Source organism: Meriones unguiculatus, chromosome 18 (genome assembly GCF_030254825.1).
Source record: "Meriones unguiculatus strain TT.TT164.6M chromosome 18, Bangor_MerUng_6.1, whole genome shotgun sequence".
Taxonomy (NCBI): Eukaryota; Metazoa; Chordata; class Mammalia; order Rodentia; family Muridae; genus Meriones; species Meriones unguiculatus.
Genome location: NC_083365.1, coordinates 14,579,661 through 14,606,477, shown reverse-complemented (window position 1 = coordinate 14,606,477; position 26,817 = coordinate 14,579,661). Strand labels below are relative to the sequence as shown.

The window sequence follows — 26,817 nt, the reverse complement described above, 5'->3', positions numbered from 1 at the left end:
TAGGCTGGGGGAAGAGGCCCCATGGCCAGGTAGGCAGAGACTTGAAGGCTGGGCCCTCATTGGGAAATCCTGCCCTTGGCTAACCCAAACCTCAGTTTCTTCATCTGCAGATAGGAAGCATAGCATGCCCTCCCAGAAATATAGATGAAGTAATGAATACAACCACCCGCCCCCACCATGGCAATGATCAATGTCTTTATGGCCCTGAGTTGGGGGTCTTACTGCTTGTGCAAGGCTGCAAGAGCAATCCACAAGAGCCAAACTCAGGAACCTTGTGTGGGGAGACCCAAATAGCTATGCCCACCTAGACAGGGAGGGGCCTGCTGCCTGTGGGGCACACACCTGCCTGCTCATTTTTATTAAAAGGCAAAACAAACACACAAAATAAACCAAACCTTGTCCTCTGTAGAGTGAGAAATGCAGCTAAGGGTTAGAGTACTCATCCCACCAGAGAGAAAATTCTGGACCTCGGTACGGGAAGGGTGCTCCAGATCCCCAACCCCCCTTCGCACACAGACCGCCCCTGAGGCCAGGCTCTGCGACAGATGCGGGGCTGACCTGCACCCCTCCTTTCACGGGGACTGCCTGGATGCCTGCTGGCTCACACAGCCCCCACCGGTTGTTTACTCTATTTCCATCGGACGGGACAGATGGCAGAGAGCAGTGGTGGGTGTTGCGTCGTGCAGGTCCCCAGGGACTGGGAAGCGGCGAGAGCCTGAGTTCTCCACCCACTGCCGGGCACAGGCAGATGTGAGCCAGGTAGTTCATCCTGGCAGGGGAAGCTGAGACAGCCACACGTTCCTGTGGGTGGGGGCATGCGTGCACACTCACACACACACACACACACACACACGCAGAGGAGTGTGGGTACCCTCACATGTGCATCACACATCCCTGGGCCTTACGCTCAGCGTGCTGCAGCAGCAGAGGACAGAACTGGGTGGTCCTGGTTCTGTGTCTCATGCCTGCCAACTTGCCAGGACGTGAGCTCCCCTGCCCTTGTCAGTGAGGACACCCCCATTAACTCATGGGTTGACCTAGCTTCTCGTTGGTAACCCTCCTGTCAAGATTAGGTTAGATTCAGCGATCAGATAGGTGAGGTCCAGGCTAAATGTTTTGGTGGAGGGTTTTATCCTTCAAGGAGGTTGGTGATAGGAGACCTTGGCACAGAGGAGCTAAGTAATTTGTCTGTGGCCACACAGCTGATGCCTGAAGGGGCTAAAGCCGAGCCCAGATTCACCTGATGCAGAGCCAGGGCTCCCAGACTGCAGAGGCAGCCCCGAGCCCTCACCAAGCCACCTCCTCTGCAGCCAGGGCTTTCCAGTACTAAACAGTGAGGACAGGTGCTGATGGGCACATGGGCTTTTCTAGCAGGCATTGAAGTGTGCTATTTCCAGCTGCCCAGTGGGAAGTTGGAGGCCCAGAGAGGGACAAGTAAGCCTCAGAGGTGTGGGGACAGAGTCCTAGTTAGCACTGAGTTTCCTGGGATCACTGCCCTGAGTGCCTGTCTAGAAAAAGGCTTTTACGACGAGGCCAGGCAAAGGCATGTCACCAGGGAAGTCAGCTTGGAGATTGGGGAAAGTGGGGAGATGAGGCCCTGAGCTGAGCATCCCTGCTCTGCCTCACTGAATGGAGCACAAGGGCAGCTGAATACAGGGCTGAGACAGGATAGAACGGGAGAGCTGAGGGACAGGCCCCTCCTGGCTAGCCTCCTGCCTGCCAGCTCCCCCTGCTCCAGTTCTGGTACTGTCACATGGCTGCTCTGTGATGTTCTAGGACATGGGCTGATCACAGCTGACAGATCAGATGCACCTGTTCGGGGGGGGCAGTAACATCAGTCAGCTGGGGCTCGGAGCTGGGGGGGCCACTGTGTCATTGCCAGAGTGCACACTTCCCGCCTGGGGCAGGGCTGGCCAGGGCAGATGCTCTCCCCCTTTCTTCTCTGCCTTGAAAGTCCTCACAGAGGCCACATCAGGGAGCCTGTGACTTCTTCTGAGAATCCCAGTAGAGGACCAGGGGGCTGAGGGAGGAGAAGGTGCTCCTAAGGCTGGCCTGAGTTTCTCAAACAGCTCTCTACTTTGGGGAAGATGGGGACGAGGGAAGGGGACCAGGCTGAGCTGAGCTAAGTTGACAGACTGCTTGTCTAGTGTGTGAAAAGCCCTGGGTTTGAGCCCCAGCATGAACGGTGGCACACACATGTAATCCTACCGCTCAGGTGGTGGAGGCAGAAGATCAGAAGTTCAAGGTCATCTTCGGGTACATAGCAAAGCCTGCTTGGGCTATAAGACACAGAAAATAAAAATAAAAGAAAGGAGGAAGGGAACCTTAGGTTCTTTCCTTTACACAGCCCGGAAAGGAGTAGGGGCTAATGCAGGCAGGGGTTGTGGCTGGGGCAGAGTTCCACGCCCATCACTAAGTGGCAGGCTGAAGGCACAAACCCCCTTGGTTAAAGGCATGCCTCTCTCCCCTGGAGTCTGCTCCTGTCATTCCCCACCTCCACTCCACACCCGTCCCTCCCCCACCCCTCCCTCACCCCATGCTTGGAGTCTGTACTATGAAGACAAGACAGAGCTCAAATCCAGTTCCAACACTGCTTGCAGACTAGGAAGCGCCTCTGTTCCTTACCCGTAGAGTAAGAACAACACCACGGCCTGCTTGGTGGGCTGCATGAGGACAGTGTCTGAGAGGGAAGGGTGGCCTCGGGGACCTTTTCTTCCCGACCCTGTCTGGGATCTCAGTTACCGCCTTTGCAAACAGGGCAAATTAAAAGCCCATCTTGCAAGAAGCTGGCGAGGCTCTCAGGGCCAAACTGATTCATCCATACGAACACCTCAGCACCTGAATGCTGTTGGCTCACTCCTCCTGACGCAGGGTTTGGCTCAGGAGGGCTGGCATCGTGGTCGGTGCCCACTCTGCAGCTCCAAGTGAGGGCCAATAATGGAATGACTGGAGCGTATGGAGGAAAGGCAGGGGTGGGACTGGCAGCAGCTACTTAACCTTGAAGAGCAGGACCAGCTCCTGGCCTCTGCCGGTTGCCTCTGCTGCCACTTTCATCATCTCCTACTGGAAGGGGACAGTGGGGGCTTCACCCAGCATTGCCGTCACTGTGGGTCTGGCTTCCATCCTGGGCCAGGCTACACATGGGAATCCAGGGGCCAGCATAACGAGCCCCGTGGGAGCCCAGGAACCGATTGTGGGCATGATGGAGGTCAGGTTGGCCAAGAGAACGGCCAGGTGGACTGTGGCACTCTAGCTACTCACTCTGCCCGTGTGGTAGGGAAGTGGAAGTCAAGATCCCAGGGAGAGTTCTGGAAATTCAAGTCATCAGAGAGGGGTAAGGAAAGGGGGACAGAGCCAGCTGTGTGCATATCTACACACACCCGGCAGTAGGAATCCCTGTATCCGTGGACACAGTCACGTTGCTTGGCTCTGTCGGGGAGGAGGCATGGTCACAGGGCATATGTGACCGTGCTCACATGCCTGTGCGGTCTGCGCTCACACCGATGTTTGTGGACGCACACAGCCTGTGCTGCACACAGTATGCTTGTGCTGTGAGTGTGGACAGAGTTGTTTCTGCTTCTGCCCTGCCAATCCAGAGATTGTTAGGGACACCTCTGACAACAGAGGAAGTACCTTTCAAGGTGCCCTGCTCTTCTGCTCAAAAGGCTTTGTTTCATCTGCTGATCCTTCTGGGCACCCTGGAAAATGGCCCAGGCAGGACAGGGATAACATCCTGGACTTTCAGGCAGTACAGCCTTGAAACCTGTCCCCAGAACTCTCTGGGCTGCTTGTCCTCATGGAGAGGGGGCAGGAAGCCATCTCTTTGAAGGAAAGACCGAAAGATGCCAGATGAATAGCTATTCCTTATTTTCATTTTTTTTTTTTTAAAGACCTTTGATTTCCTTATTTGGGGCATTCAACTGGACCTGGATCCGGCTCTTTCTTCCCGTCAGCAGGACCATTCCAGACTTGTGGGCAACATGCAGGGCTCCAGGCCAGACTCTCTGAGGGTCACTGCTAAGTTGAGGCACAGCTTATTTTTTTTGGCTCCATCCTTCCCCTCACCGCGCTACTATTTCTTGAACTTTGTGCCAGGCGCCTCTTTGCCTCCCCTCTCTCTCCATCCCCCAACAGCTCCATGGAACACACACACATACACACACACACACACACACACACACACACACACCCTTCTCTATGCTCCTGTGTTTCACTAAAGTCCATGAAGCTAGGTTTAGCTACCCTGGTCCCCGCCCTGGGGGCCACCTAACTGAACAGGACCAGCCACAGAACTAACCTCGAGTTTCTCTTCTGCCCACAGACAGCCAGAGCCTCTTCCATCCAAAAGGGCCACGGGGGGCCACGGGATTCCAGCCTCCCACCCAGGATGCCCCCCCAAATTACTTTCCCTTACAGGGGTCAGCAGGAGTAGGGGTTGAGGAAGGAGGTACCAGGACCACAGTGAAAATTCTCCCTGGTTAAGAGCAACTCCGGAGCCCCACATTCCCCCAAATCCAGGCAAGCCCCCAGCCCCTTAGCACCTACCTTGGCCCTCTGCATCTTGGCTGCTGAAGGGGACTGTCTTTAGCCTTCCCGCTTTGCAGCCCGACAGAGCCAGACTGCCTGGTCCGGCTGGCAGCTGCCTCATGTTTGTCTGGACCCATAAGCAATTGTCACTGGAGGCTTCTCCCCCGCCCCCTGCCCACTCCTTCCACCCTCCCTCCCTCCGTCCCTCCCTCCCTCCCTGCCTCTCTCCTGGGTCTTAACTCCACCTCTCTTCCTCTGCCTCTTCTCTTCCCCTTCTTCCTCCGTTTCCCTTCCATCCTTCCTTCCCTCCATCCCCCTCTCCCTCAACCTCCAGTGTCTCTTTCTCCCCCCTCTCAGCCTATTAGTCTCCCCTATTAGACCCTGCGCAGGGTCTGTCCCTGGCTCTCATCTCCCTCTACTACAAGATCTGTTCCCACCCTTCCTAGTCAGAGGGAAAGTCAGGGGGTGGGGGGTCACTCCACCACCAGTCCCTGCCCAGGACAAAGAGGGGAGCCCTTCATCACCTCCGTGCCACCCCTCAGTAAGGAAATCTTCCAAGCTGGAGCAGGCGCTTCACACGCTTTCCCGTTTTCACTGTCCTCTGGCTCTGAGGTTGGGACCAAATTCAGAGATTCTGGGCAGCCACAGGACCTTCCCGAGATCGCATGGAATGGGATCTGGGGATGGAAGAAGGCATCAAGGCTCCTGAGCATCCCCAGGAAGGGACCACCCTGCCCTATAGGAGACAAGCGCTGGGACATTTTCTAATCCCTGAGGGAATTCACCAGGAGATAGGTGCCGAAACCTGCGCCAAGTTTCCCTTTTTGGCGCCCTGAGGAGCCTGCCTGTGCCAGTGGGTTCCCATGGAAACAGAGCCTGAGCCAGCCCCTCCTTCCCAGAAAGCCCAGGAGCACTTGCTTGCCCTCCCTACCCTGTCCCACCCCTTTTTATTGAGTCGGCCAATTAGCTCCAGCTGCCCGACCCTCCCGAGGCAAAACCCTGGGGCTGTTGATCCCGAGGCAGGAAGGCTGTCCCCAGAGGAGAGGTGACAGCTCTGCCTTCTGCTCAACAGGACTTCACTCTTGGCAAGGCACTCAGCTGACTGAGGCTTCTGGAAAAAGGGATGGCGAGGGCCCCGGAGGCTCCCAGGTCTGGGCCAGTCTTCACAGCTGTGTTCTCCTGGCATTAGGCAAGTTCCCACAAAGCCTTGAAGTCACACAGTGGGCTGGTGAGAAAAGGGTCATTATCCCAGTCTGTGCTAATGATGGTAAAACTCAGAAAAGCCAAGTCTTTGCCTACCCGACCAAGCAACACTTCCAGGCTGTTTTCAGTCAAAGCCAGTTCTGGGGGAATTTTCTACCCACCAGTTACAGGTTCAGCAATCAGCTTGGAAATTATAGCCCAGGACAGGCCTGGCCTTACTCATGGCATTTTCTGAGGAGGCAGGGTCTTCTGAGCAGCCCACCCCCAAGCCAGTGCCTCTTTTTAGAGAGCCACAAGTCTCTGCTTGGTGCCCTTGCTGAGATTCCACTCCTCTGATATGTGTTTCTTGGGAATAACAGGCTATGGCTGAGCTAGCCTAGAGCAGCTTCCCTCCTCCTAGGCCAACCAGGGAGCCAGTGACACCCCCCCCCACACACACACACAGCCCCTACCCAGCAGGTGCCCCTCATAAACACAGGCCCCGGGGAAAACCTGTGCCCTGCCAGGAGCCTTGAGTCACCTAACCCATTCTCTTCCAGTTCTCTCAGGGTCTTTTCCAGGGCCCCAGGCATTTCCAGGGTCCTTCCAGGGTCTCTGGGAGATGGAGGAATGAAAAGGGGCCAAAGGTCCTCAAGTGGACCTCAGCCTTGCCCTGCCAAATGAGCAGGCTAACTTCCCCTAAGAGAGACTCTTGGAATTTGGCCTGTTGGAGCCAAAAAGGTTTAGGAAGCTAAAGAAGACCCAGTGTGGTTTGGCAAGTTAGGCTGGTGGGTTTTAGCTGTGGCTTCCTCAGGTGGGCCTGGAGGTAGGCTGGGAGTGCAGATTGCAAAAGAAAGGGGGATGGGTAATTTCAAGTTTCAGGAAGCTGCTATTATTATTATTATTATTATTATTATTATTATTATTTCAACACCTGAAGATGCAGCCGTGGCCCTCTTTCAGCCAGCTGGGGCCCTTTCCTCTTATCTAGGAGAGAAACTTACACAACCACAACCAAAAACCTTGGTGTCTTCTGAACCCTTTTCAGTTCCTGCTCATGACCTCTTCATACCAGGAGCCTCAGGTCCCTGCTGTGTCTGGACCTTGCAGAGGGCCTTGTGGGCATCTCTCAGGAGCCACGCCTCATAGCCCTTACCTGTGAGAGGGCCTCCACTCTAATCTCACAAGAACTCCAAAGACCCCTGCTGCCCTAAAAAGCCTTCCCCTGGGTGCCGTAAATCTCAAAAGTAGACACAGCCCGGAACTGTGAACACCTGGGGTCACTTCTGCTCTCTTCCTCAGACCCTTGAAATCTCTTTTGCCACCAGCCACATGGAAACCTGACAGGCCCAGGACACTTTTTAGGAGGGGGACAGAAGCAGTTCTTGGTCTGTTGCTTTAGGCCACATAGCACAGTCCGGGCTTTCCTCTGGCTCACTCGTATTCAGCACACCTGCCCTGAAGTGGAGGCCACTGGGACCAAACCAACTTCTGAAGGCAGGAGGCCTGCTCCCAGGGAGGGTGGGTGGTCAGCCCTAGCTAAGCCACTTCCTGGGGTTGGTGGAGTTACAGGCTCTCCCTTTCTCTGTTCTGGGGAGCCCCAGGGCCCTCCAAGGGGCCTACTGTCCTAGTTTCCTCTCTGTTATTGTGATAAACACAACTATTAATGTACACACTAGCTTGCCTTCAGGGTCCTAGCAGGGTTTCATGACATCACCCGTGGACACTGCCAGGCATGCCAGGTATGTGCTGGATAAAAAGGACCCTTCTGCCACCCTGCACTCTCTCTTTCTCTTTTGTCCTTCTCTGACCTCATGACTGTCCGTTTCTGCCTGCCTGCCTGTCCATATGTCCAATCATCTGTCCCCACCTCTCCTCCTGGAGGCCCCAACTCCTCTCCTCTTCCCCTCCCCCAAATAAACTTCCTTATACCAGGTATGTTGTGTGGCCTAATTATATATTATACAACAACGACCACAGGCATCTTGTGGGAGGAAAGGGTTTATTTCAGCTTATAGTACAGCATGAAAGGAAGTCAGGGCAGGAGCTCACGCAGAGACCATGGAGGAACACTGTTAACTCGGCCTGCTTTCTTATCCAACCCATACCCACCTGCTTAGGGGTGGCATTGCTCCCAGTATGCTGGGCCCCCTCACATCAATCATCAATTAACAGAATGCTCTACAGCCTTGCCTACAGGCCCGTCTGATGGAGGCCTGTTCCCAATTGGCGGGTCCATCTTTCCAGGTGGCTGTTTTGTGGTTGGGGAATCATGGCTATCAAGGAGCTTCCAACACCCAGGGGTAGATTCACCTGCTCTTGACTGAAGTCTGTTTCTTCATCAGGCCTGAAACAGGGCCAGCCAACACAGCCCCATGCCAATTCTCACCGGAGCCTTCATTTGGACCAGGAGCCCTCCCCATTAGCTCTGCCATTTACACAGCTAACAGTGACCCTGTAGAGGAAGAATGAAGCATCTGGTCGCTACATTTCTCAGACTGCAGGACCTCATGAACTCCACTTGCTCTGCTTTTTAAAGGGGCAGCAAGGAGGCACGAGGCGGCCAAAGGACAATTTGTGGGGAGCGGTTCTCCAACCACTTGGGTCCTAGTGATCAGGCTTGGCAGTAAGTTCCCTTATCCACTTGGCCATCTTGCTGACCCTCCTGCTCTTTTTGATGCCTTCTGGCTTTAGTGAAGGGAAGGCACCTCACCTCACCCTTGGGCTTAGCCTACCTCCCTCAAGTCTCCGCTGGCCCTGGTACCTAGGAACCCTCAATGCAGACAAGGGCTCAGCTGCCTTGTCCCCAATCCCACATCACTGTGGGCAGCGGTCAGGACTGGGACGAGTCCTACCTCCCCATCATTCCAACTCTTCTCATCCATGTTGACAACTTTACTACTGTCTGTAAGATTGAAGAGTGTGAAATACTCCACACGGCATATCCGGTATATCCGGCATATCCGAGATACGCAGGAAAGGACTAGTTGCCAGGAGAAAAAGTTTGGTTCCATCAGGCTGGCTGCCAGCCTCCTAGCTCAGTACTTAGCCAGAAGAGGTATAGAAATGTTTTTTGGCTCTTGGACAATGGTAGGAGGGACATTGTCCCTGGTCAACTCTGAGCAGGACCTCAGGCTGGACCCCAGGGAGTTCCAATGGATGCTAGAGTGCCACCAGGATCTGTGGAGTCCTCTGGGTGGCTCTTGTCCATGCCCCATCTCTGCACTTTCCTTTTCTAAACCAAGTAGCTAACCGCCGGCCTCTCTCTTGGCTAATTCATGGTGCCTAGCACACTTCCTGGTTTGCAGGTTTAGCTCACTCTGCTCCAGCCCCCGCCATGTGGCCTTTGCCTTGTGCCTCCCGAGTGCCCAGAGCTGTCCACCTGGGACCCCAGATGCCCTATCCCACATGATGCTCCTTTGGCAGAATCTGCCACAGGGCCCGAGTGACCCGGGGCAGCATCTGGCAGAACTCCCAGGGCCCCCAATCTGTCATACCTCCTGCCACGGGGACATCAAAGGACATCTGACTCAAACGTCTCTGGAGACAGGGCCTTCTTCCCATGTGCCCACAGGAGATGAAGACCATGCAGAGAATCCAAGAGGACACGTCCAGGATCAGGACCAGGGGACCTGGATCTAACTTAGATGACCTTGAAGCAACCAGGTAACTTCCTGGAGCTTCATCAGGCTCAACCACAGATACCAACTTGACCTCCTCCTCAGAGAGTGTGGTGGTAGCAGACAATTGCCACAGTGATGGGTTTTAGTTTCTACACGAAGCAGCTCTAGCCAGGTTCCACCCAGGATTTAAAACCGGGAAGACGGGCATCTGTTTCCCTCTGCATCTATTTCTGTCTGTCAACTGCCAGCACCACACCATCCCTGGCTGCCTCTGAACAACCCTTATTGTCCAAACCAGTGTTGGGGGGGCTGTGATGAGGTTTCTGGGGGCTGCAATGAGGTTTCTGGGTGCTTGAGGAATAATTCCCAGCTCAACACCACTTGTAATTAAGAACATGCAATGTATATGCCTTTTGAGGATTTGAAATCATGTACATTTAAACCACAGGGAGCGAATGGGCCGGTAAAGAACCACAGAGCTGGAACTGAGATGTAGCTCATTTGATAGAATGCTTGCTCAATATGCATGAAGTCCTGGGTTCGAATCGCAGCATTGTGTAAAAGCAGGCATGGTGGGAGTAGCGGGCTACTTCCATCCTAGGGCATGTTCTCATTCCAAAGAATGCTGAGAAGAGCTTTAAATGGCACCTAGTTAAAAGCCAAGCTCATTAAAGAGAGGTGTGCCCGACAAATCTTCCACGGTTTGGGGTGGGTACTTCCCTAGGAATATGAAGAGTTGGCACAGACCCACTCTCCTGGGAACTTCAAGTTATTTGGTTTCTGCCAGTGCATTACAGCGACCCCGTTTGCTGGGCCCTCCACCACTGCTAGATGCATACAGCATCCTCACGGAAGATGATGCCATCCAAGGCCTCCAGTTATTCTGACAGATTTTCAGATACAAGAGTGTCAATTTTCAACTAACTCCACCACATAGGAGAGGAAAGATGAAACAAACAAACAAAACAAAACAAAAAACAAACAAAACAAGGGACCCAACAGCCACTAGGAGCAGATTACCAGGGGGCTGCCATCTACATGAGAGAGTCAAGTTCAAAATAACTTGGGTTAATGTGCTCAGGCGTATAAGAGATCAGATAAGGAACTCTGACATCGAACTGGAAATGATCTTTAATTGCTTTTATTTCGTTTGTTTAGATCCCATCAATTGCATTTAAAAAAATACAGGGTGTCACTTTCTCACCCCCAAGTTAACAAACAAGTAACAACTGGAAAACAAAAACAAAACAAAAACTTCCAACTTCTTGGAAAAGCCAAAAAAAAAAAAAAAAAAAAAATCTGCCAGGATGCCAGTTTGAGCGTATGCTTGCAGGAGTCTCTGTACCACTATCCAGTTGTAATTCAACATTTCCAGAAACAGGGCCGGCAACCATCATAAGGGGCATCCCTCCCTCATGCCCAGACCCTGACTCTTCCTTCAGCCTGGCTCGGAACTCCTGAGCTGCGGGAGCTGCACTTGCTCAACACCGTCAAGGCTTTCTGCCCATCATCATGTGTGACTTTCACAACCCTCCACTTTACAATAAAAGAAATCGAGGCTTGGGGGAACCCATGTAACCCGAGGTGCCCCAGCTAGCAGCATCAGAACCAGACTGTGATTACATGACTAGGCAGGCGCTGCTCCTCCCACTGAATCGTCCCACAGTCCCAGGGTGCCTGCAGTCAGAGAGGCCTTGGAGTTCTTCTCACAAATGTGCATTAAATACCAAATGCATACTGAGCCTCAGCCTCAGAGACCAGCCTCAGGGACCCAGAACCAAAGCTTAAGGATGTGAGAACATGTTAATGGAACAGAGGTTGGTCCATGTTGTCTCTCTTTTCTTCGTCCTTTCTGGACCCAGTGTCTAGCACATAGGGAACATGCAGAGATGGGTGAGGGGTGAGCAGGCCATATGTGCAGAATGGAAGAGGGAGTGCAAATACTCTGTTCTCACCACTAGATCCTTCCAGGGAAAGACAGGGAGGACCACCCATGCTACTGCCTGTGAGTCAAAGGGGGAACCCCAGTGTGGCCACATCCCTCGTCCTATCTTAGGAGGTAATGCTCAGAGAGAAGATAGGGCCAGCACTGCTATTTCTAACAGCTCAGTCCTCAGACAGGCCTGCCTTACCCGCTGGGAACAGGAGATACAGACTAGAGCTACAGAAGGCTCAGGGGTCACAACCTCAGCCATGACGTCTGCTGGGAACCAGCAAGGTGGCAGCAAGGAGAAGGTAAAGAGGGGAGAGGGAGGCAGGGCCTCCATGGAGAGAACAAACTGGGCAGGGAGCAGGAAGGAGGCTGGGACAGGTGGGGGACCAAACTCAGACAAGGGGAAAGAAGCTAGGACAGGAAGAGGGGAGAAAGAGATGGGGCAAATGGAGGAATCTGTGTCCCTAAAGGCTGGAGAAGGAGCTTCCATGGGTGGAGAAGAGGCCCTTTGTGTCGCTGAGATACCACAGCAAGGAGGACAAGGGCGAGATGGCCAGAAGAACCCGTTGGCTCTGTAGTTCAGTAAAGGCCGAGTATGATTTGGTTCACGGGGAGAAAGAGTGCAAAGGCGAGACTGGTAAGCTGGAGGAGAAGAGGGGACAGAAAAAGGGAACAGGTGGTGGTGGGGGATGGGTTCCATTTCCAGGCAGACCCAGACCCCAAGCCTTCTTGCCCTCCTGGATGTCGAGAATCCCAGATTGCAGCCCCTCAGCTCCGGCACTGAGGGATTATGGGGGGCAGGGTGTGGAACTCACCAGTGGGTCCTATAGCTTCAGGGAGGTGACCCTGGGGATATGGAAAAGCTGTGTCTCCTCAGAGCTGGTGGAGCTGTGACACCATAGAACTAAAGTGAGTCCCCAGCACACACTCTCAGCCCTGACACAGGGACAGCTGGAGCTCTGATGCCGATGCCTCAGGAATCCCTCAGAGGATGAGAAGTCCCAAGAAGCTAGTCCCCAAATGGATGTGTCACAGCAAGAAAGACATGCAGTGGGCTTATGTAGGAACTTTCAGGCCCCAACACTCCTTAGAGCTGGTGGCTGGGAGGTTCCCAGACAGGGTGTGGCCCAATGGTTGTAAAGAATTCCTAGACATCTGATGCCCACTGTGGTTCTGGCAGCCCCTCACCTGAGGCGTTTCCTGATGGGACGGAAGTATTTGGAGGTCTTGACAGCGAAGATGATGCTGGGGATGAGGAGGAAGGTGCACCACCCCAGACAGAACCAGAAGGCATTCTGGATGGGAGCCACAAGGTCAGCTCACCAGGGTGGGCCTGGTGCCTTCCCACCTGCCCTGTGCCCAGAGGCCCTGCACTGACTCCACACACCTGGCCTCATGCCCTCCTTCTGTCACCTTCCATTGGCCTCTGTATCCATGATGGGCTGGGGACACTCACCCAGGGGTCGGCCATCATGTCACACAGGATCACACGACCATTGTCCAGGGCTACAGAGAGGGGCTGGCAGGTGGCAATGTGCTGAGTCACCTGTGGTGCCAAACACGAGGCAGGCTGTATGTGAGGACACTGGGATCCACGGGTGTGTACCCCCTCCTCTGCGGATGAGGCTGACAGGAACATAGAGAAGCCCACAGACATATCTGGGGACGCCTCACTCTTGAACATAGAGTGGCAGGTGAACGTGCAGTCATAATGGCCATGGGTCCATTGGAAGGATGGGTTACTGAACTTTCTACTAGCTCTCGCCCTTTGTACCTACTCACCAGCCTACATGTAAGTCTCATTTTGTCCTCAATTATGGCTTTAAGCCATTCTTGCTGGAGAGGCACACACATGCCTATCCTCACATGCATGTGTGCATACATACAGATACTCAAGGTAAGCCAAGATAGTCAAGGTAAGTCTGTGAAGCCCAGACCTTTTCTGGAAGCTGTGGTCCAGAGGGCATGCAGGAGGAGGTGGGCTTTGATGGCGGGGTGAGGGATCCATCCATGGAGAGGCATGGGGACAAGGTATAGATGGGATATTCTAGAAAGCTATGGCCAACCTCACAGAAGGGCTGGGGGTAGAAGTGGGGTGGGCATCGTCATCTTTGTGAGCCAGGGTGCAGATGGCAGGTTTGGGAATTTGGGTCCAATCTCAAAGGCCTAGGGCACCCCCAAAGGGCCCCACAGCTGGTCCTCTGGGGTGGGTACACTTTGAGGCCCAGTTGGGGTTCTGTGCCCTCACTTACCTCTTCTTTTACCCAGGCCACATACTGAGAGAAGTAGTCCATTTCCCTAATCAGGAAACACTCAGTGGCCTACGGGAAAGAGAGGAGCCCTGGGTTGGCAAGGGTCCTGCCTCTCCATACCTCATCATCATCATCAGGACAAGCCTGGCTCTCACGGGAGCCACACTGAGAGATGAGCTGGAGAAGCCCAGGGTAGACTCCTCATGGTTGGCTTAAAGGCGATACCCTGCCCTCAACTCACATTCCTCAGGATGAGGTTGGTCTGGGCAGGCAGCTCTCCTTTGAGATACGTGACATTGCCAAGAATGTCTGAGGCATTCACCTGCAGGAGACGTAGACCAACTCAGTTATTTATATCCACTCACCATCCACCCATCCTACATTATACCACACATCAGCTTAAAGGAGGAGGGGCAGGCTCTAGGACCCAGAGGCCAAAGAAAGAGGTCCCTAATGATCTGACCCCTCTCCTGCCTCCCCCTTCACCTTCTAATAGGACAGAACAGAACAGAGATCTCAGAGCAGCCATCTTGCCACCCTCCCTCTCCCATTAGCCACCTGAAGATTTGGGGCAGAGGACTCCAGGGCCCTGACACTGAGGTTGAGCTTGGCCTGTGTAGGAAGAATCAGGGTAGTTACAGGCAAAAATTCAGAGGCAAGAAATGAAGACTGTGTCTGACCCCTCCCTCCTTTCACTGCTTTCTTTCCATCCCTCCTCTCCCTCAGGCCCCAGACTCCCTCCAAACTTACCACAAGGCTCTCCTGGGGGACAACCTTCTCCCGGTAGAGGCTCCGAAGCTCTCTGGCCTCCTCCTGTAGCTGCTGCCTGAGTACAGAGTCATTCTGAGGGCAGACAAAAAGGTCAGAACTGTTCCCACCCCAACAGGAAGAGCAGCCCTCCAAGGGGATGAAGGGAGGTGGAAAGTGCTGGGCTCAGAGACAGAAAACCCCCAAGCTCAGGTTCTTCCTGTTTTAGGTTCTTCCTGAGCTGGATGCCACTAAAATCTGCCACAGCACCATGTAAGCAGCTGGAGAGCGCTGCTAAAACTGGGCAATGCTCCCTGCTCTACCCAGGGTCAAGGTGGCTTTGGAGTCCCAGGCGTCTTAAAGGGACCTTCAGAAACTTGACACATCTGTAAACACAGAGAGTGGCTTCCTGTACTGAGCACACGTGTCCACAAGGGAGGGGGGTGTCTTCTCGGCACCTGTCCCAGCAGGCTCTGAAGCTGGCCCAGCTGTGTGAGGTTAGGCCAGGTGTTCCATCTCATCTGAGATTGGGACAGTCTACAGATGCAGAGACAGAGGCCCGGAGATCCGAAATGGCTTGCCCAAGGCCGCACAGAAAACTGGCAGCAGGGCCTGAATGGAAACGGAAGCTGCAGAGCTTTCAAGCCCACCGGCAGGGCAAAAAGCCTCAGCACCCACGGGTGGTGTCCTCAGGCCCCAGCCTCTGTCCCTGTCCCCTCTCCAATCTCAGCATACCTAGCCCCTCCTGCCCAGGTCTCCCTGGCTGAAGGGGCTCTGTTCCCTTCTCACCTGGGCCAGGGCCAGTCCTTCCAGCTCCTGCGCCAGCTGCTCCATGTCAGTCTTCACCACAGGCTTCTGGATCTGAGGGAAGGCAGGATGAAGGCTGAACCCAGATGTCCCCAGTTACCCTCAGCCTCTGAGTTCCCAGACTCATCATTTCCATGGCATCTCCATCATTACTGCTATTATCTCAAAGAAGGTTTCATATAGCCTAGGCTGAACTCAGACTCACACATCCTCCTCTTTCTACCTCTCAGGCACTGAGATTCAGGCCTGAGGTCTTACCACCTCAGGCTTTAATGCAGTACTGGGGAATGAACCCAGGGCTCTGTGCTTGAGAGACAAGCACTCTGCCAACTGAGCCAGACACACCCCCAGCCCCAGCTAGCCTACTGTGAGGAGTCACAGTGAGTTTGAACCGAGGCTGTGAAGTATTTCAGAGTTTCTAATGAAATAGGAAAAAATAAAATAAAAAATAAAAAAGAAGAAGATGCCCCCCTGAAGTGCCTCAAAGAAAAGTCATGGTTGAGCTGTAGAGATGGCTGAGCCGTTAAAAGCACTGGCTGCTCTCCCAGAGAACCCGGGTTGGATTTCCGGCACCCTCATGGTGGCTCACAACTTTCAGAAACTCTAGTCCCATGGAATCGGCCACCCTCTTCTGGTCTCCACGGGCACTGCATTCATATGGTGCCCAGACATACATGCAGGCAAAACGCCCATACACGTGGGGGAAAGAAAGAAAAGGTCAGTGTCACACCACCATTCTTGGCAGCAGTGGGTTCAGGACCACGAACAGCGGCACGAGGCCCAGCCGGAGGACCTGGGGGAGGATGTCTACTTCCTTAACGGGAAAAGAGTCCCGGGAGCGGAGAGACTGTGGAGACACACCCAGAATGGCCCTTCCGTTGGGTGTCACATCCTGCCGGGCAGATGTGCGCCTCACTGACCTGTACAAGGAAGTCTCCATAGTGGATTTTCTCCAGCCCGCTACCCCGCAAAGCCTCCAGGTCCTGGCGAGCTTCGGGGGTCAACAGGTCAAGGTCCTTCACATCCACTTTGAAGCGCTGCAGCTCCTGCTGAAACTTGCCGGTATACTGTGGGAGAGGACATGTGGCTGAGCCTGCTCACTAGGCTTAAGGGCCATCACCCCATCTCCGGGGTCACTACTCTGGACACGGGTTCCCAGGCTTCCGAGAGAACTCTACTCAGTGTCCCGGCCTGCTTCCAGGGACCGTGTGGCTACTGGGCTGTGGCATACACTTCCTGTGGCCACTTGACACAAAACAGCTTTCTGGCCCTTCTTGATCACATCCTCTGTATTAAGGTCATCACGGCACCCAATACTCTAAAATCACTTATTCCCGGGCTTGTTAATCCAAGCTCATCCGCTCAGTAATACCTGGGGCTCTGACTACTCGGAGGCCCATCATCTGAAGCAGAGTCTGTCAAACAGTGGTTGAGAGACAAGTTTGTAGGCTTTGAGTGACTGAGTGAATGAGAGAGTGAGTGAGTGAATAAATGACACACCCACATTTCCAGGAAAGACATCTGGCATTTGCCTATCCTGTGGTCATGACATCCAGCTCCAGAGAAGGCAACTCATCTGATATCACCTCTTCCCATCCCACTAGGTAACCTTTCTCCAGGGAGAGGGATCCCCAACTCTCTCAGTAGCAGCACTCCAGCATCAGGACAGGGATGGGGCATGAAGCAGCAGACATTCTGGTGCCCTGGACGGCACATGTTATCTTTCTGATCTGTGCATAACTGGTTCTTTGGTGGCTTTCTGAGAAGTTTTTTTTCCCCAAGGTCACATTTGATAAAATATCATGAAGCCTCAAATAACTTTCTGGTCCCTCAGAACCAGAAGCCTCATTGGTCCATGCTTTTCTGAAAGCTGGACTCTCCCCCTCTGGGGCTGAGGTCACGTAAGGCTGAGAGGAGTTCCAGCCAGCAGGGCTGGAGATCCCCTGTGCCCAGGGCCCTGCTGTAAAAGCTCCAGCCATGGGGAAACTGTTCCTGGTTAAAGACACTGGAGGAAAAAAGGTGCTGACATTAAACAAACATCCCCAGCCATGGGTTAAGGTGTGATGGAGTCAAGACTGGTCTTGTTCGACCGTGTTACCCATGACTAGTGATAGAGACAGACCTAAGAAATTTCTTGGGTGGATCAAAATGAGCTAGCTTTGTGTGAGCAGCAAGAGTGCTAGCCAGGGCGTGTGTGTGTGTGTGTGTGTGTGTGTGTGTGTGTGTTGCAGGGTGTTCCCTAAGACATGCTTAGAGAAATGGCTCCTCAGAGGCCTCTCCCCTATCTTCTCTGGGGATGGAGAGAGGACAGAAGGCATGCTTCATACATCTTTAGAGCCACATTCTAAAATGAACTCCCCCCACCCCCCACAGGTTCTGAAGCTTTCTTTTGCCAGTGCTGACAAGGACCTCGGTTCTCTACCATGTCCCTCCTACCTTTCCACACTTCTGCACCCAGGTCCATTCCTGCACTACCACTGGCAAATGAACCACCTAAGTCCTGGGAGGACAGACAGCCTGAAACTCCAGGGTCAGACTGGGGGAGTAGAATCTGCCGCCAACTGGCTCTGAGGGTTCAGGAAGGGCCACAGGGAGCTCTCCAACAGTGTCACTCAGCTGGCTCAGGAGCACTTCCATGCCACTCCCAGCTAGAACAAGCTACCCGGGATCTGTCCTCATCAGATCCCACCCCTCCCACACTCACTGTCACTGTCCTCGCCTCGAATGACCTGTGCTGTATTCAGCTTTCCCTGGAACACATCCTCAGAGACGGCCATGGCATCCATCTACTCACACACTCACACACTCACAACCCCAGAATCTTCCATAGTTCAAGGTCTGGCCAGGCCCTGAGTTGGTTGTTAAGATCTCTGGCTTGGGGTGCCTTGATAGAGATGTTTTTAATTCAGAGACAGTGCCCCAGAAGAACAGAATAAAAGGGATGTGCATGAGGAGGATCCTAGCAGCCTTCTGGAGCATTCTCCTACCTGTTTGATATCCAGGTGCTTATCCAGGTTATAGGAGTCATTGAGCTGCAGAACCTTCCACAGCACAGCCCCTGCCTTACACTGTCTGGGAGAAGAAAGATACACATTAAAAAAATAAAAATAAAAGGCATGAAAGATGGCGGGTGGAGCTGGCTTCACTCTAAGGGGACAGCCACTTTTATACCTCCCTCCTCTTTCCAGACCCTAGTCCCAGCTGCAGGCCCCCCACTTACCGATAGGCCTGGAGGACGCTGATGTTCTTCTTCAGGCCAAGAAGGTAGGACAGGTTCATAGATGGGGGCAGGTTCCCCGGGGTGTCTGCAAACTGCAGGTGGCCAGGAAAAGATGGAGCACAGAGGAGTGAGGGGTGAGGCTGCCTGAATGCTTGATGCCACCGTTACTCCAACCAAACCTGCTCTCTAATTCAAAGGACTCCAGGTCCTGACTCCTTACTGGGACTTTTCCTGTGAATCTCTGGCAATAGTGCAAGCAGGACCTTCGTCACAGTATCCTTCCTTCCCAGGCACAGAGTTAGAGTGTAGGTGCAGCCACCTGGAATCCTTGCTGGGCCCAGGGGAACACCCCAGGAGCTCAGGGCTCACAGGTGTCTCTCTATATGCTCCCATGCAGACAGACCTCCTTCCTCCTGTCCCTCTCTCCCACTCGCACCTCTGGCTCCCACTTCCTCCTGACTCAGTCTCTTGGCCCAATCTCCCTTCAACTCCCTCTGAGCTGGAGCCGGCCCAGGCCCACCTCATACAGCTCTCCACTCTCCCAGCTCCGGCACACCAGCGTCTGCACATTGCCACCCACCAGGAAGGTGGCGAACACAAGAAGGATGAGCGGGGCTGCAAAGAGGAAGCTGAAGGCCACACCTCTGGAGGTGAGAGACACAGTTGAAGGAACATAGAAGCTGACTTGCCTGGACCACCCACCTCCTGGGGCCAGCACAGGCCATGGGTTGGCAACAAGGCATGCCTCCTGGGCAAAGGAGAACCCAGCACCCCTGGCAACTCCTTGGCACCCTACCCCCAAACTCCCACCCCATCCTACTGTTGGGTCCTGCTGCCCTGGAATCATAGAGGAAGGACACCTCCTTGTTCAAAGAGCCATTTCTGTACTTAGGGCAGATGGAAGAAACCAGCTCTAGTGCCCAATCTTTCTAAGTAGTAACTGGCATAGTGAGACATGACTGGTCTACACAGATAACACTCCAAAGACCCTGGGCAGTAAGGACTCTTTGACTGCTGCCACTGACGTACAGAGCTTCCTTGGGCGTGGGCCCATGCCAGGCGCTGAGGCCCTGAGTGTGGAATGTGGGGTAGATTTCACTTCCTCACTAATCCCTCCCATCAGCACCTTGTGTAAAGAACAGCTTGGACAACTAGATGTGGCATCCCTGGCCTGAAAGGCCATCTAGTTTGAGGGTGACAAGCAGATTCTGCCTTTGTGTCTCCCTCCTGTTGGCATTGGGACTGTCTAGAGGCCGGGTTAAGGAAGATTCTGAAGCTGTGTCTGGGCTTGGTGGGAACACTGTAGTTGCTAATGGTGTCGCTCTCCCTGCTTCAGCCCGACCCCCTTAGGGAAAGGAGGACACTGGGGCCCAGAGGTCATCGCTTTACCCAGAGTCGCTCAAGGAATGGGGACCAGGTCAGCACCATTCTCCCGACTTGCCAGATTCCACTCCTGTTGCCGTACCAGGAGAAATCTGACAACCCGGCAGCGAGGTCCCCTTTCCCCGCCCTGGCCCTTTCTTACGCCATGAGGAAGCGGGCTCCAGCCTCGCCCTTGGTTTCAGAGTGGCTGGGGTCCTCCCTGGCAAACAACCCGCAGATGCCTAGGCTGAGGCCCAGCAGGTTACAGATCACCACAAGCAAGACGACAGAGCACAGCACACATCCCAAAATCCACCTGTCAAAGAGAGAGTATGGGGCTCACTGAGAGAAAAGCCAGCTGGCACCGGAGGCCTGGCCTGGGACCTGGGCCTCTAGGCCCCAGACCAGGTCTTTAGAATGCAGGGGTGCAAACATTTCCTGAGGTCTGGTAGCTTTGGCAAGGTCCCCAGGTTGGGGTTTGGGCACACACGGCTGGAGGTAAGATGGATAGGATGGAGGCTCAAGGCACCACTCACCTGTATGTCTCATACCGCTGCACTTCCTGCAAGTAGGGGCGGCTGTGCAGTTCCAGCCTCTCCAGTGCCTGGCTCCAGCGGGAAGCGGCCTCGGAGCCTGGGAACTCTCGGGCTAGCATCCTCACACCTTCAGGCTGCTCAGCCAGTGCCTTTTTCAGATCTGCCCAAAGCCGAGGGGGTTTTAGGGGATACAACAGAGGGTACCCAGGAGTCAGGCCAAGTTTCTGGGACCCACAGGAAGCCCACCAGACAGGAAAGATAAGCATATCCCCGCCGCTGCCCAGCTCCTCTCTCAGCAAGCCTTCCCTGGAAGGGGTGTGGTGGGGGTGGCACGCCAGGCAGCCAGCCAGACCCCTGAGCAGGGCCTCACCTTTGACCACATTGGCCGTCTGCATCGCAACCAGGAGCGGGAGGCTATTGAAGGTGGTGTTCTCCTGTAGAGCCAAGCAAGGCTGTGTCTATTGCTCTCTGCCTGGAATTCCACCTTGGGGCCTCAAAGTCACAGGCCCAGAGGGAGGGTGCTGCTGTTCACGCTCCCAGCAAAGGAAGTGGTCCTCTTTGTCCTTGCAAACACGGCTCCCCCTGCCTGACTCAAGTCCTGCACATGTGGCGTAATATCAACCCCTACACCTCCTTCTCCTTGTGGCCGATTCCTAGACAGCAGCAGCTTTCACCCTTCACCTGTCCCACTCATTCTGTCCCAACAGCCAGCTCTACTGCCTCAGTCCAGCTCCGACTTTCCATCTGCTTTAGTCTGGCTTCCTTCTCCCCAGCCTCCCGGCACGGCTGACTCACTGATTCCCCAACTCCAGGCCCTGGGTCACAGGCTCTGACTCACACAGTACTACCCCCGCCTTGGCTGTCCCCACTCAGAAAGCAGGCCTGCCCTCCAGGGTGTAGACAAAGCACCTGTTCCCTTGTGGCCCGAAGACCCCATGCCTTATGGGAGCCCAGCTCTGTGAGCTGCAGACCAGCCTCTCCAATCTGGCTGTGTGCAGTGGGCACTGGCACAATGAGCCTCTAGCCCCAGTTGCCACAGGGTGGGGGTGGATTCAATTTAACCAGGTTCCTTTTTGTTTGTTTGTTTTTCCAGAAAGGGTTTTCTTGTATAACCCTGGCTCTGTAGACCAGGCTGGCCTTGAACTCCAGATGCTCCCCTGCCTTTGCCTCCCAAGGGCTGGAATTAAAGGTATGGGCCACCATTGCCTGGCTTAACCGGGTTCTTTCTCCAAAGAGTGAAACTGAGGCCCTTCCTTTGTGAGTTCCTGGGCCGGTGGAGCAAGAGCCCAGGTAACTGAGATAGGGCTTACCTCCTGGACCATGCTGGAGAAGTTGGCCTCCGGGACACCCTTCAGCTGGTGCAGGACATCATCCACAGAGGGCACCTGAAATAGGGAGTGTCTGTACATGAGAAAGATCCCTATAGGAGGGAGGAGGTGCCTCGGAACCCTTAGCATCCTCACATGTAAAATGGGGACTACAGAGCGCCCCCACCATCACCCTAGGAGGCAGAGCCTGAGAAGCGAATGCGAGAGACTCAGTGTGTAGCACGCTTAGGCTCACTCTAAGAACGAAGGGTCATTCATGCTGGGTGCTACGGGAGGGTAGGCAAAGCCCAAGGAAAGACAGCCGCCTGATCACTAGGATGCCAGAGGATTCCAAAGGTGCAGGCTAGACCAGTCCTTCCAAGTCCCAATGACTTTGTTCAGGGCCTGTACCTGGCTGAAGTCAGCACCCAGCTGCAGAGCACTGGCCCGGCTCAGGGCCCCCTGGCAGTTCCCTCGGCACCAGCTCTCCTGAAGGAGGGTGAGCAGGTATTCCCGGTGTGCCTGCAAAGGTGCTCCCAGGTGCTGCTGACCCTCCTGCAGCTCCACGGAGGTGGTGTTCAGGGCTCGAAGATGGTCTATGGAGACCTGCAGGGCTAAGAGAGTCACGCATGGCCTGAGGAGCTCCTCGTTTCCTGGTGCCTTCAGCAGCCTAGGAAAGAGAGGTACTCTCCTTCCAGCCAAAAGGGATGTAAACTATCTATAGCCACAGTGGAAACTGTTGCTGGGCGCATGAGGCCAGGAAGTAGGCAGGGATGCCACATACGGGATCCCAGCATAATGGAAGGAGAAAAGCTTGGGTGGAGCTGGGGTAGTGCATGAAACACAGGGGTGGGGGATGGGAGAATCAGCTCCTGGAGAACACCTGCTGGACCCACCCACATGCAGGGCACTGGTCCAACTTACCCTGGCCCAGGCTGTGCACTGAGGCTAGCACCGGGTACACTGTGCTCTTGAGCCGGTTATGAATTATGTTCCCGAGGTTCTCACCGACACCTGGACAACATAGGGTACTTGACAGAGCTGGTCCCCCCCTTTCCCCCACCCCCAGGAGCCGAGGATGCCTCCATTGTGAGCCCTGGGCTCTGCAAAGTGATGCTGGCCTCCTTGTCCTGCAGTAGCACAGCTGCTACACAAGGAGATCCCTCTTTGTGAGGTGACACCCTGGTGGGGTCCAGGGTAAGGGAGTTGAGAGGTTTCCCCAAGGTAGGCTAGGGCAAAGGGACCTGGAGCTGGCCAGCTGTAACCCTCACCATCCAGCTCCTTTGAGACTTGCTCTTGGGGCACGGAGAACTGCTCAGCCACGGCCTGCAGCTCCTAAGCAAACACAGGGGAGCAAGCCATGTGGCCTATCCTTCGGCCACCGCATCCTCAGGTAGGCAATTCAGGGACTTTCCATCAGTGGGCAGTGAGGTGCATATAGGAAGGCACACCCCCTCCACAGGTTCTCCTTGTGCGGCTTGAAGCAGGGCACTCACACGTAGATGAGGGAATTGGCTAGTTGAGTACTCACTTGAGGAACATCAGAGACCAGGCCTCTGAGGCTGAGCAGGGTCTCAGGGACAGCTCTCACACTGGGGCCTGTCTGACTATGTGTGTACTGGTTAGTAGCAAAAGCACAGACCATACCGATCCTGCAGTGGGGGAGGCAAGGAGAAAAGGAGTTTGCAGTGTGCCTGGGAACACAGGGTCCCCCTCCAGTCCTCCCCCGCCCCACCCCCCAACCTAGGCCGCCTCTCACAGAAGTACGAGCGTGGTCAGCAGCAGGAAGGTCATGAGGGTGCCACGTTCACAGGCCATAGCCTTGTGCTCCGTCTTCAGCCTGCCCCCGCAGCGCCGGCGGCAGCGGCAGCAGCAGAAGCACAGCCCAGTGATGGGCACCAGCAGGAGGTAGAGGCCGGCGATCACAGCGCATGCCACGTAGCCTGCCTCATACCGAACCACCTGGGCAAGGCGGCAAGGCATGAGGGGGCCCGCCCTGCCTTTCCCCTGCTCTTGGTGGAAGGCAGAAGTGGAGGCAAGGCCTGTGGGCCTCTGCTTGGACCCTGGTGAACCCAGGCAGCCAAGAGGTGAGGGGCATCCTCAGATTACCATTGTACAGATGAGGTAACTTGGGTCTAGGGGCACTGGGCATCACTCCAAACCCCACTGTGAGTAAAACGAGGGGAAAAGGAGAGGAAAAAGACCCCGCTCCGGCAAACACTCGGCAAGGTGGGCTGACCTGAGCAGACAAGGCCTCCTTTTGCTCACCCTTCACTCCCTCCCCCAGCACCTGTGGCTCTGTCCTCACCTCATCGGTCTTCACAGAAGGTGGATCATTCAGCAAGGCCCTTATCAACTCTAGGGAAAGGAAGCATGCAGAGGGTTTGGGGACAGCCACTGCCTTGCCCCTGTGTCTCCCCACTGTCAGGCTAAGGGAGGTTCTTAGAGAAGGCAGTGTCAGGCAGGCGGCCTTGACAGCGTGCCAGGCCTCATCACGCTGCAGGAGAGGCAGCCGGTAGAAGGCTTCAAGCAGACCTTCTCGACCCTTCTGGCAGGCCCTGCAGCTGCCTGGTAGTCCTTTCCCTCCCCCTGCCTCCTCTGGCCCTCCTAACCCCTGACACCCCCGGCGCTGGAACAAGGAGCCATGATTCAACATAATGTGCTTGCGCTTAGAGAGGAAAAGGGGTTGGCCCAAGGTCAAACATGGCTAGGGAGCTGCTTGTGGAATCTAAGAACCTGTGGAAAAAGAAGGCTGTGCAGTGCCAGAAGAAACCTCACCCTGCAAGTGCTTGTGGACAGGATGTGCACAGAGGCTAGCTGGGGACGCAGTGCCTGCAGAGGTCCTCTGGGAAAGGGGGACACTCACCTGAAGGGAAGGGGTTGAGCTGAACCAGGGAGAGGAATCGCCGCACGGTGCCGTACAGGGAGTCCAGGGGCCCCGGCGCGCGGAACCGAGGGGCCAGCCATCGCGTCCTGGCCGCCGGAGCGAATGCCAGTTGCTCCACGCGCCCGAGGGACCCGCAGTCGGTTGCCGCAGCTCTGGGCAGGCTAAGGGCCAGCCCCAGGCTCAGGCCCAGCAGGGGCACCATGAGGCCCGGCGTGCGCGTCATGACTTCGGGCGGGTGGGCAGGACAGGCTCCGGCGGCGGACAGTGCGGGCCAGGCCGTGCATCCTTCTGTAGCCTTCTTCCCTCGGTCCCCGTGGCTCTACAAACCGGCCCGACAGGTTTGGGCTCCCGAGCTACCAGGTCGCCCGCCGGGAGCGTAGGAAGGGCAGGGGCGGAGGCCGGATAGGGGGCAGGGCCGGGCCCAGCAGCCCTTGGCGATCTCAGTGGAGCCTGGGCCTTTCTCCCCTCCCCACATTATTGGGCAAGGTCAACCTGGAGCCTGTCCAGGGGTACCTCAGAGTCTCTGGATTATCTAGGACAGCCCAGTTTCAAACAGAACTTTCCACACTCAAGCTCAACCTGAGGGCTGGTTAAACATAGCCACTGAGTGAAACCCTGGCCCAGGGAAGGGGTCCTAAGACCAGCTCCACAAACCAGGAACCAGCCTGGCTCTCCCTGCTTCCTCTGTCAGGGCAATCTGGAGCAGGTCCTGTCCACAGGGAGAACAAAGGGGTGCCCTCTGGCTTAGTCATGCCCATCTGAGCATAAGTGGCAAGAATTTGATAAAAGCTATCTCTGGAGATGTGTCTCCAAAGCTCTGAGATTTGTGAAGGACTCGGCATCCTGTACCTGAGCAGGTGATGGAGAAATACTCCTGACGGGTGGAGGATGTTCCTAGCACCAGAAACCAACCTGAAAGGCCACGCCTGGGGAACTGGTGAAAGAAACACCCTCCATAGCACAAGGGGTAGTCACCAAAGTGAACGGGACGTGTCCCTTTGGCCTGGGTAGATCCTCGTAAATTAATAAGCACAGAGAGTGATCACAAAGCAGTCTGTGACACGAAGACACACAACAGCGATCCTTTCCAGTCGAACCATGGGCAAAATACATGTTACACATGTTGTATGTATAACGTGTATTATATGCATATATTAAAGCATATATTAACATATATGTATGCATACAGTATATACATATAATATATGCATTATATATATAATTTTTAAATTAGTAATATATATATATTTTACTTTGTCTTTGTGTATGAGTGCAGAAGTGCTGTGGTGTGTGGGTAGGGAGACCAGGGGACAAATTTACCAATCCACCTTGTCGACAGGCAAGGCTTCCTGTGGTTTCTGCAGAGCTGTGATCTCTCTGGGCTTCTGGGTAGTTCTGTCTCAGCCTCACACCTTGACCTAGGAGTGTTGGCATTGCAGACTCTCACCGCCACAGCTGGCCTCAAAACCAATTCTTTTATTACATTTATTTACTTTGTGTGTGCACATGTGGTGGTCAAAGAAGAACGTTGGGAGGTTGGTTCTTTCCTTCCATTACCTGAGTCCCGGGGATCAAACTCCGGGCATCCGTGCTGGCACCACCCCACCTGTACCTTCCCACCCATCTTGGTGGCCGTATCTGGCTATATTCCCAGCACTTGGAGTTAGAGGTAGGAGGATGAAGAGCTCAAGGTCATCCTTAGTTAAGTAGCAAATTTAAGGCCAGCCCAGGCCACATGAGATGTTGCCTTTAAAAGTAAAAAGTAAGAGAAATTTGTGAGTTTCCCTGGAGGGGACCCAGCTCAGTTCAGGACTGGTTTTCGGGGCAGGTGGGCCGCCCTGGTGGGATTTCTGCTAAAGAAGGATCTAAGTGTGAGTCAGGGCTGAGCTCACAGGAGGGTCCTCACACTTCCAACTGTCACCCCCACAGTTGTCTCAGAGTTGGGGGACAATAATGCACTGTCATGGAAGGCATGGTCTACTTAATAATGGGGTACAGATTGAAAATGGGACCTCATTAAAGGATGATTCAGAGATGAAGATCGAGGTTGTGGTGAGGAGTGGGTTGTGGTGTCCCGGTACCCAGGCAGAATACCAGACCAACATTTCTCCTGGAGCCTGGCCCTGGGACGTGACGGAAGACCCCTGACTAATTTGGCCCCGACTATGCTGAAAAGCCAAACGCAGACTATGCTCACCCAGCCCAGCTCACCACCCTCCCTGCTGCCCCACGTCTCCTTTCTCCCTCACCCTAGGTTCTAGCTGTTAGAATGATCCCCGAGCTATCACAGTCTAACTCAAGCCCCATCACCAGTGGTATGAAAATAGCTTCTCACCAAACCTGATATAATCCTCCTATTGGACAAATAGAAGCTTCCATTGAAGATTTTAAAAAGAGGGGTGTGTGAGAGAGAGAGAGAGAGAGATTGAGAGAG

At 54.5% G+C, this 26,817-nt stretch overlaps 2 protein-coding genes across 7 annotated transcripts in view; both read right to left on the bottom strand.

The window, feature by feature from the left end:
• Positions 1-5,303, bottom strand: part of Kcnip3 (potassium voltage-gated channel interacting protein 3) — a 62,143-nt gene extending 56,840 nt beyond the window's left edge. For 2 of the 4 annotated variants that reach the window (XR_009587524.1, XM_060372220.1), the window contains exon 1: positions 5,052-5,303. Coding sequence is in view for 3 of the 4 variants with exons in the window: in XM_060372220.1 (XP_060228203.1) it covers positions 5,052-5,288 (237 nt within the window). In the remaining variant the exon portion in view is untranslated. Of the gene's footprint in view, positions 1-4,545; positions 4,711-5,051 lie in introns of those variants that run through there. The other 2 variants (XM_060372219.1, XM_060372221.1) reach the window with 2 other exon arrangements.
• A 5,142-nt stretch (positions 5,304-10,445) lies between these two features.
• Prom2 (prominin 2) lies at positions 10,446-25,445 on the bottom strand. Of its 3 annotated transcripts, none has more exons than XM_021652610.2 (24): positions 24,363-25,445; positions 23,805-23,854; positions 23,256-23,458; positions 23,028-23,148; positions 22,768-22,831; positions 22,421-22,510; positions 21,908-22,110; positions 21,500-21,574; positions 20,560-20,623; positions 20,190-20,349; positions 19,817-19,969; positions 18,812-18,935; positions 18,292-18,383; positions 18,059-18,143; positions 15,992-16,138; positions 15,054-15,125; positions 14,268-14,360; positions 14,076-14,129; positions 13,759-13,839; positions 13,518-13,586; positions 12,722-12,811; positions 12,454-12,560; positions 12,081-12,111; positions 10,446-11,907 (listed from the first exon to the last, which is right to left on the bottom strand). In XM_021652610.2, exons 1-23 carry the CDS (start codon positions 24,604-24,606, stop codon positions 12,090-12,092), a joined length of 2,463 nt encoding a protein of 820 aa, XP_021508285.1. In that variant the 5' UTR covers positions 24,607-25,445; the 3' UTR covers positions 10,446-11,907; positions 12,081-12,089. The 3 variants fall into 3 exon arrangements, with proteins under 3 accessions (XP_021508285.1, XP_021508283.1, XP_021508289.1); XM_021652608.2 differs by having other exon boundaries at positions 12,081-12,153; positions 24,363-25,443; XM_021652614.2 differs by lacking the exon at positions 12,081-12,111 and having other exon boundaries at positions 24,363-25,444.
• Between the last annotated feature and the right edge of the window lie 1,372 nt (positions 25,446-26,817).

Excerpts from the sequence above, each read along its gene's own strand:
- Prom2 (XM_021652608.2), bottom strand. The coding sequence starts at position 24,606 with ATGACGCGCACGCCGGGCCTCATGGTGCCCCTGCTGGGCCTGAGCCTG. Across the intron at positions 23,855-24,362 it reads GCTCAACCCCTTCCCTTCAG|AGTTGATAAGGGCCTTGCTG; the intron begins GTGAGTGTCCCC and ends TCCTTTCCCTAG. Across the intron at positions 16,139-18,058 it reads AGCACCTGGATATCAAACAG|TATACCGGCAAGTTTCAGCA; the intron begins GTAGGAGAATGC and ends CCTCTCCCACAG.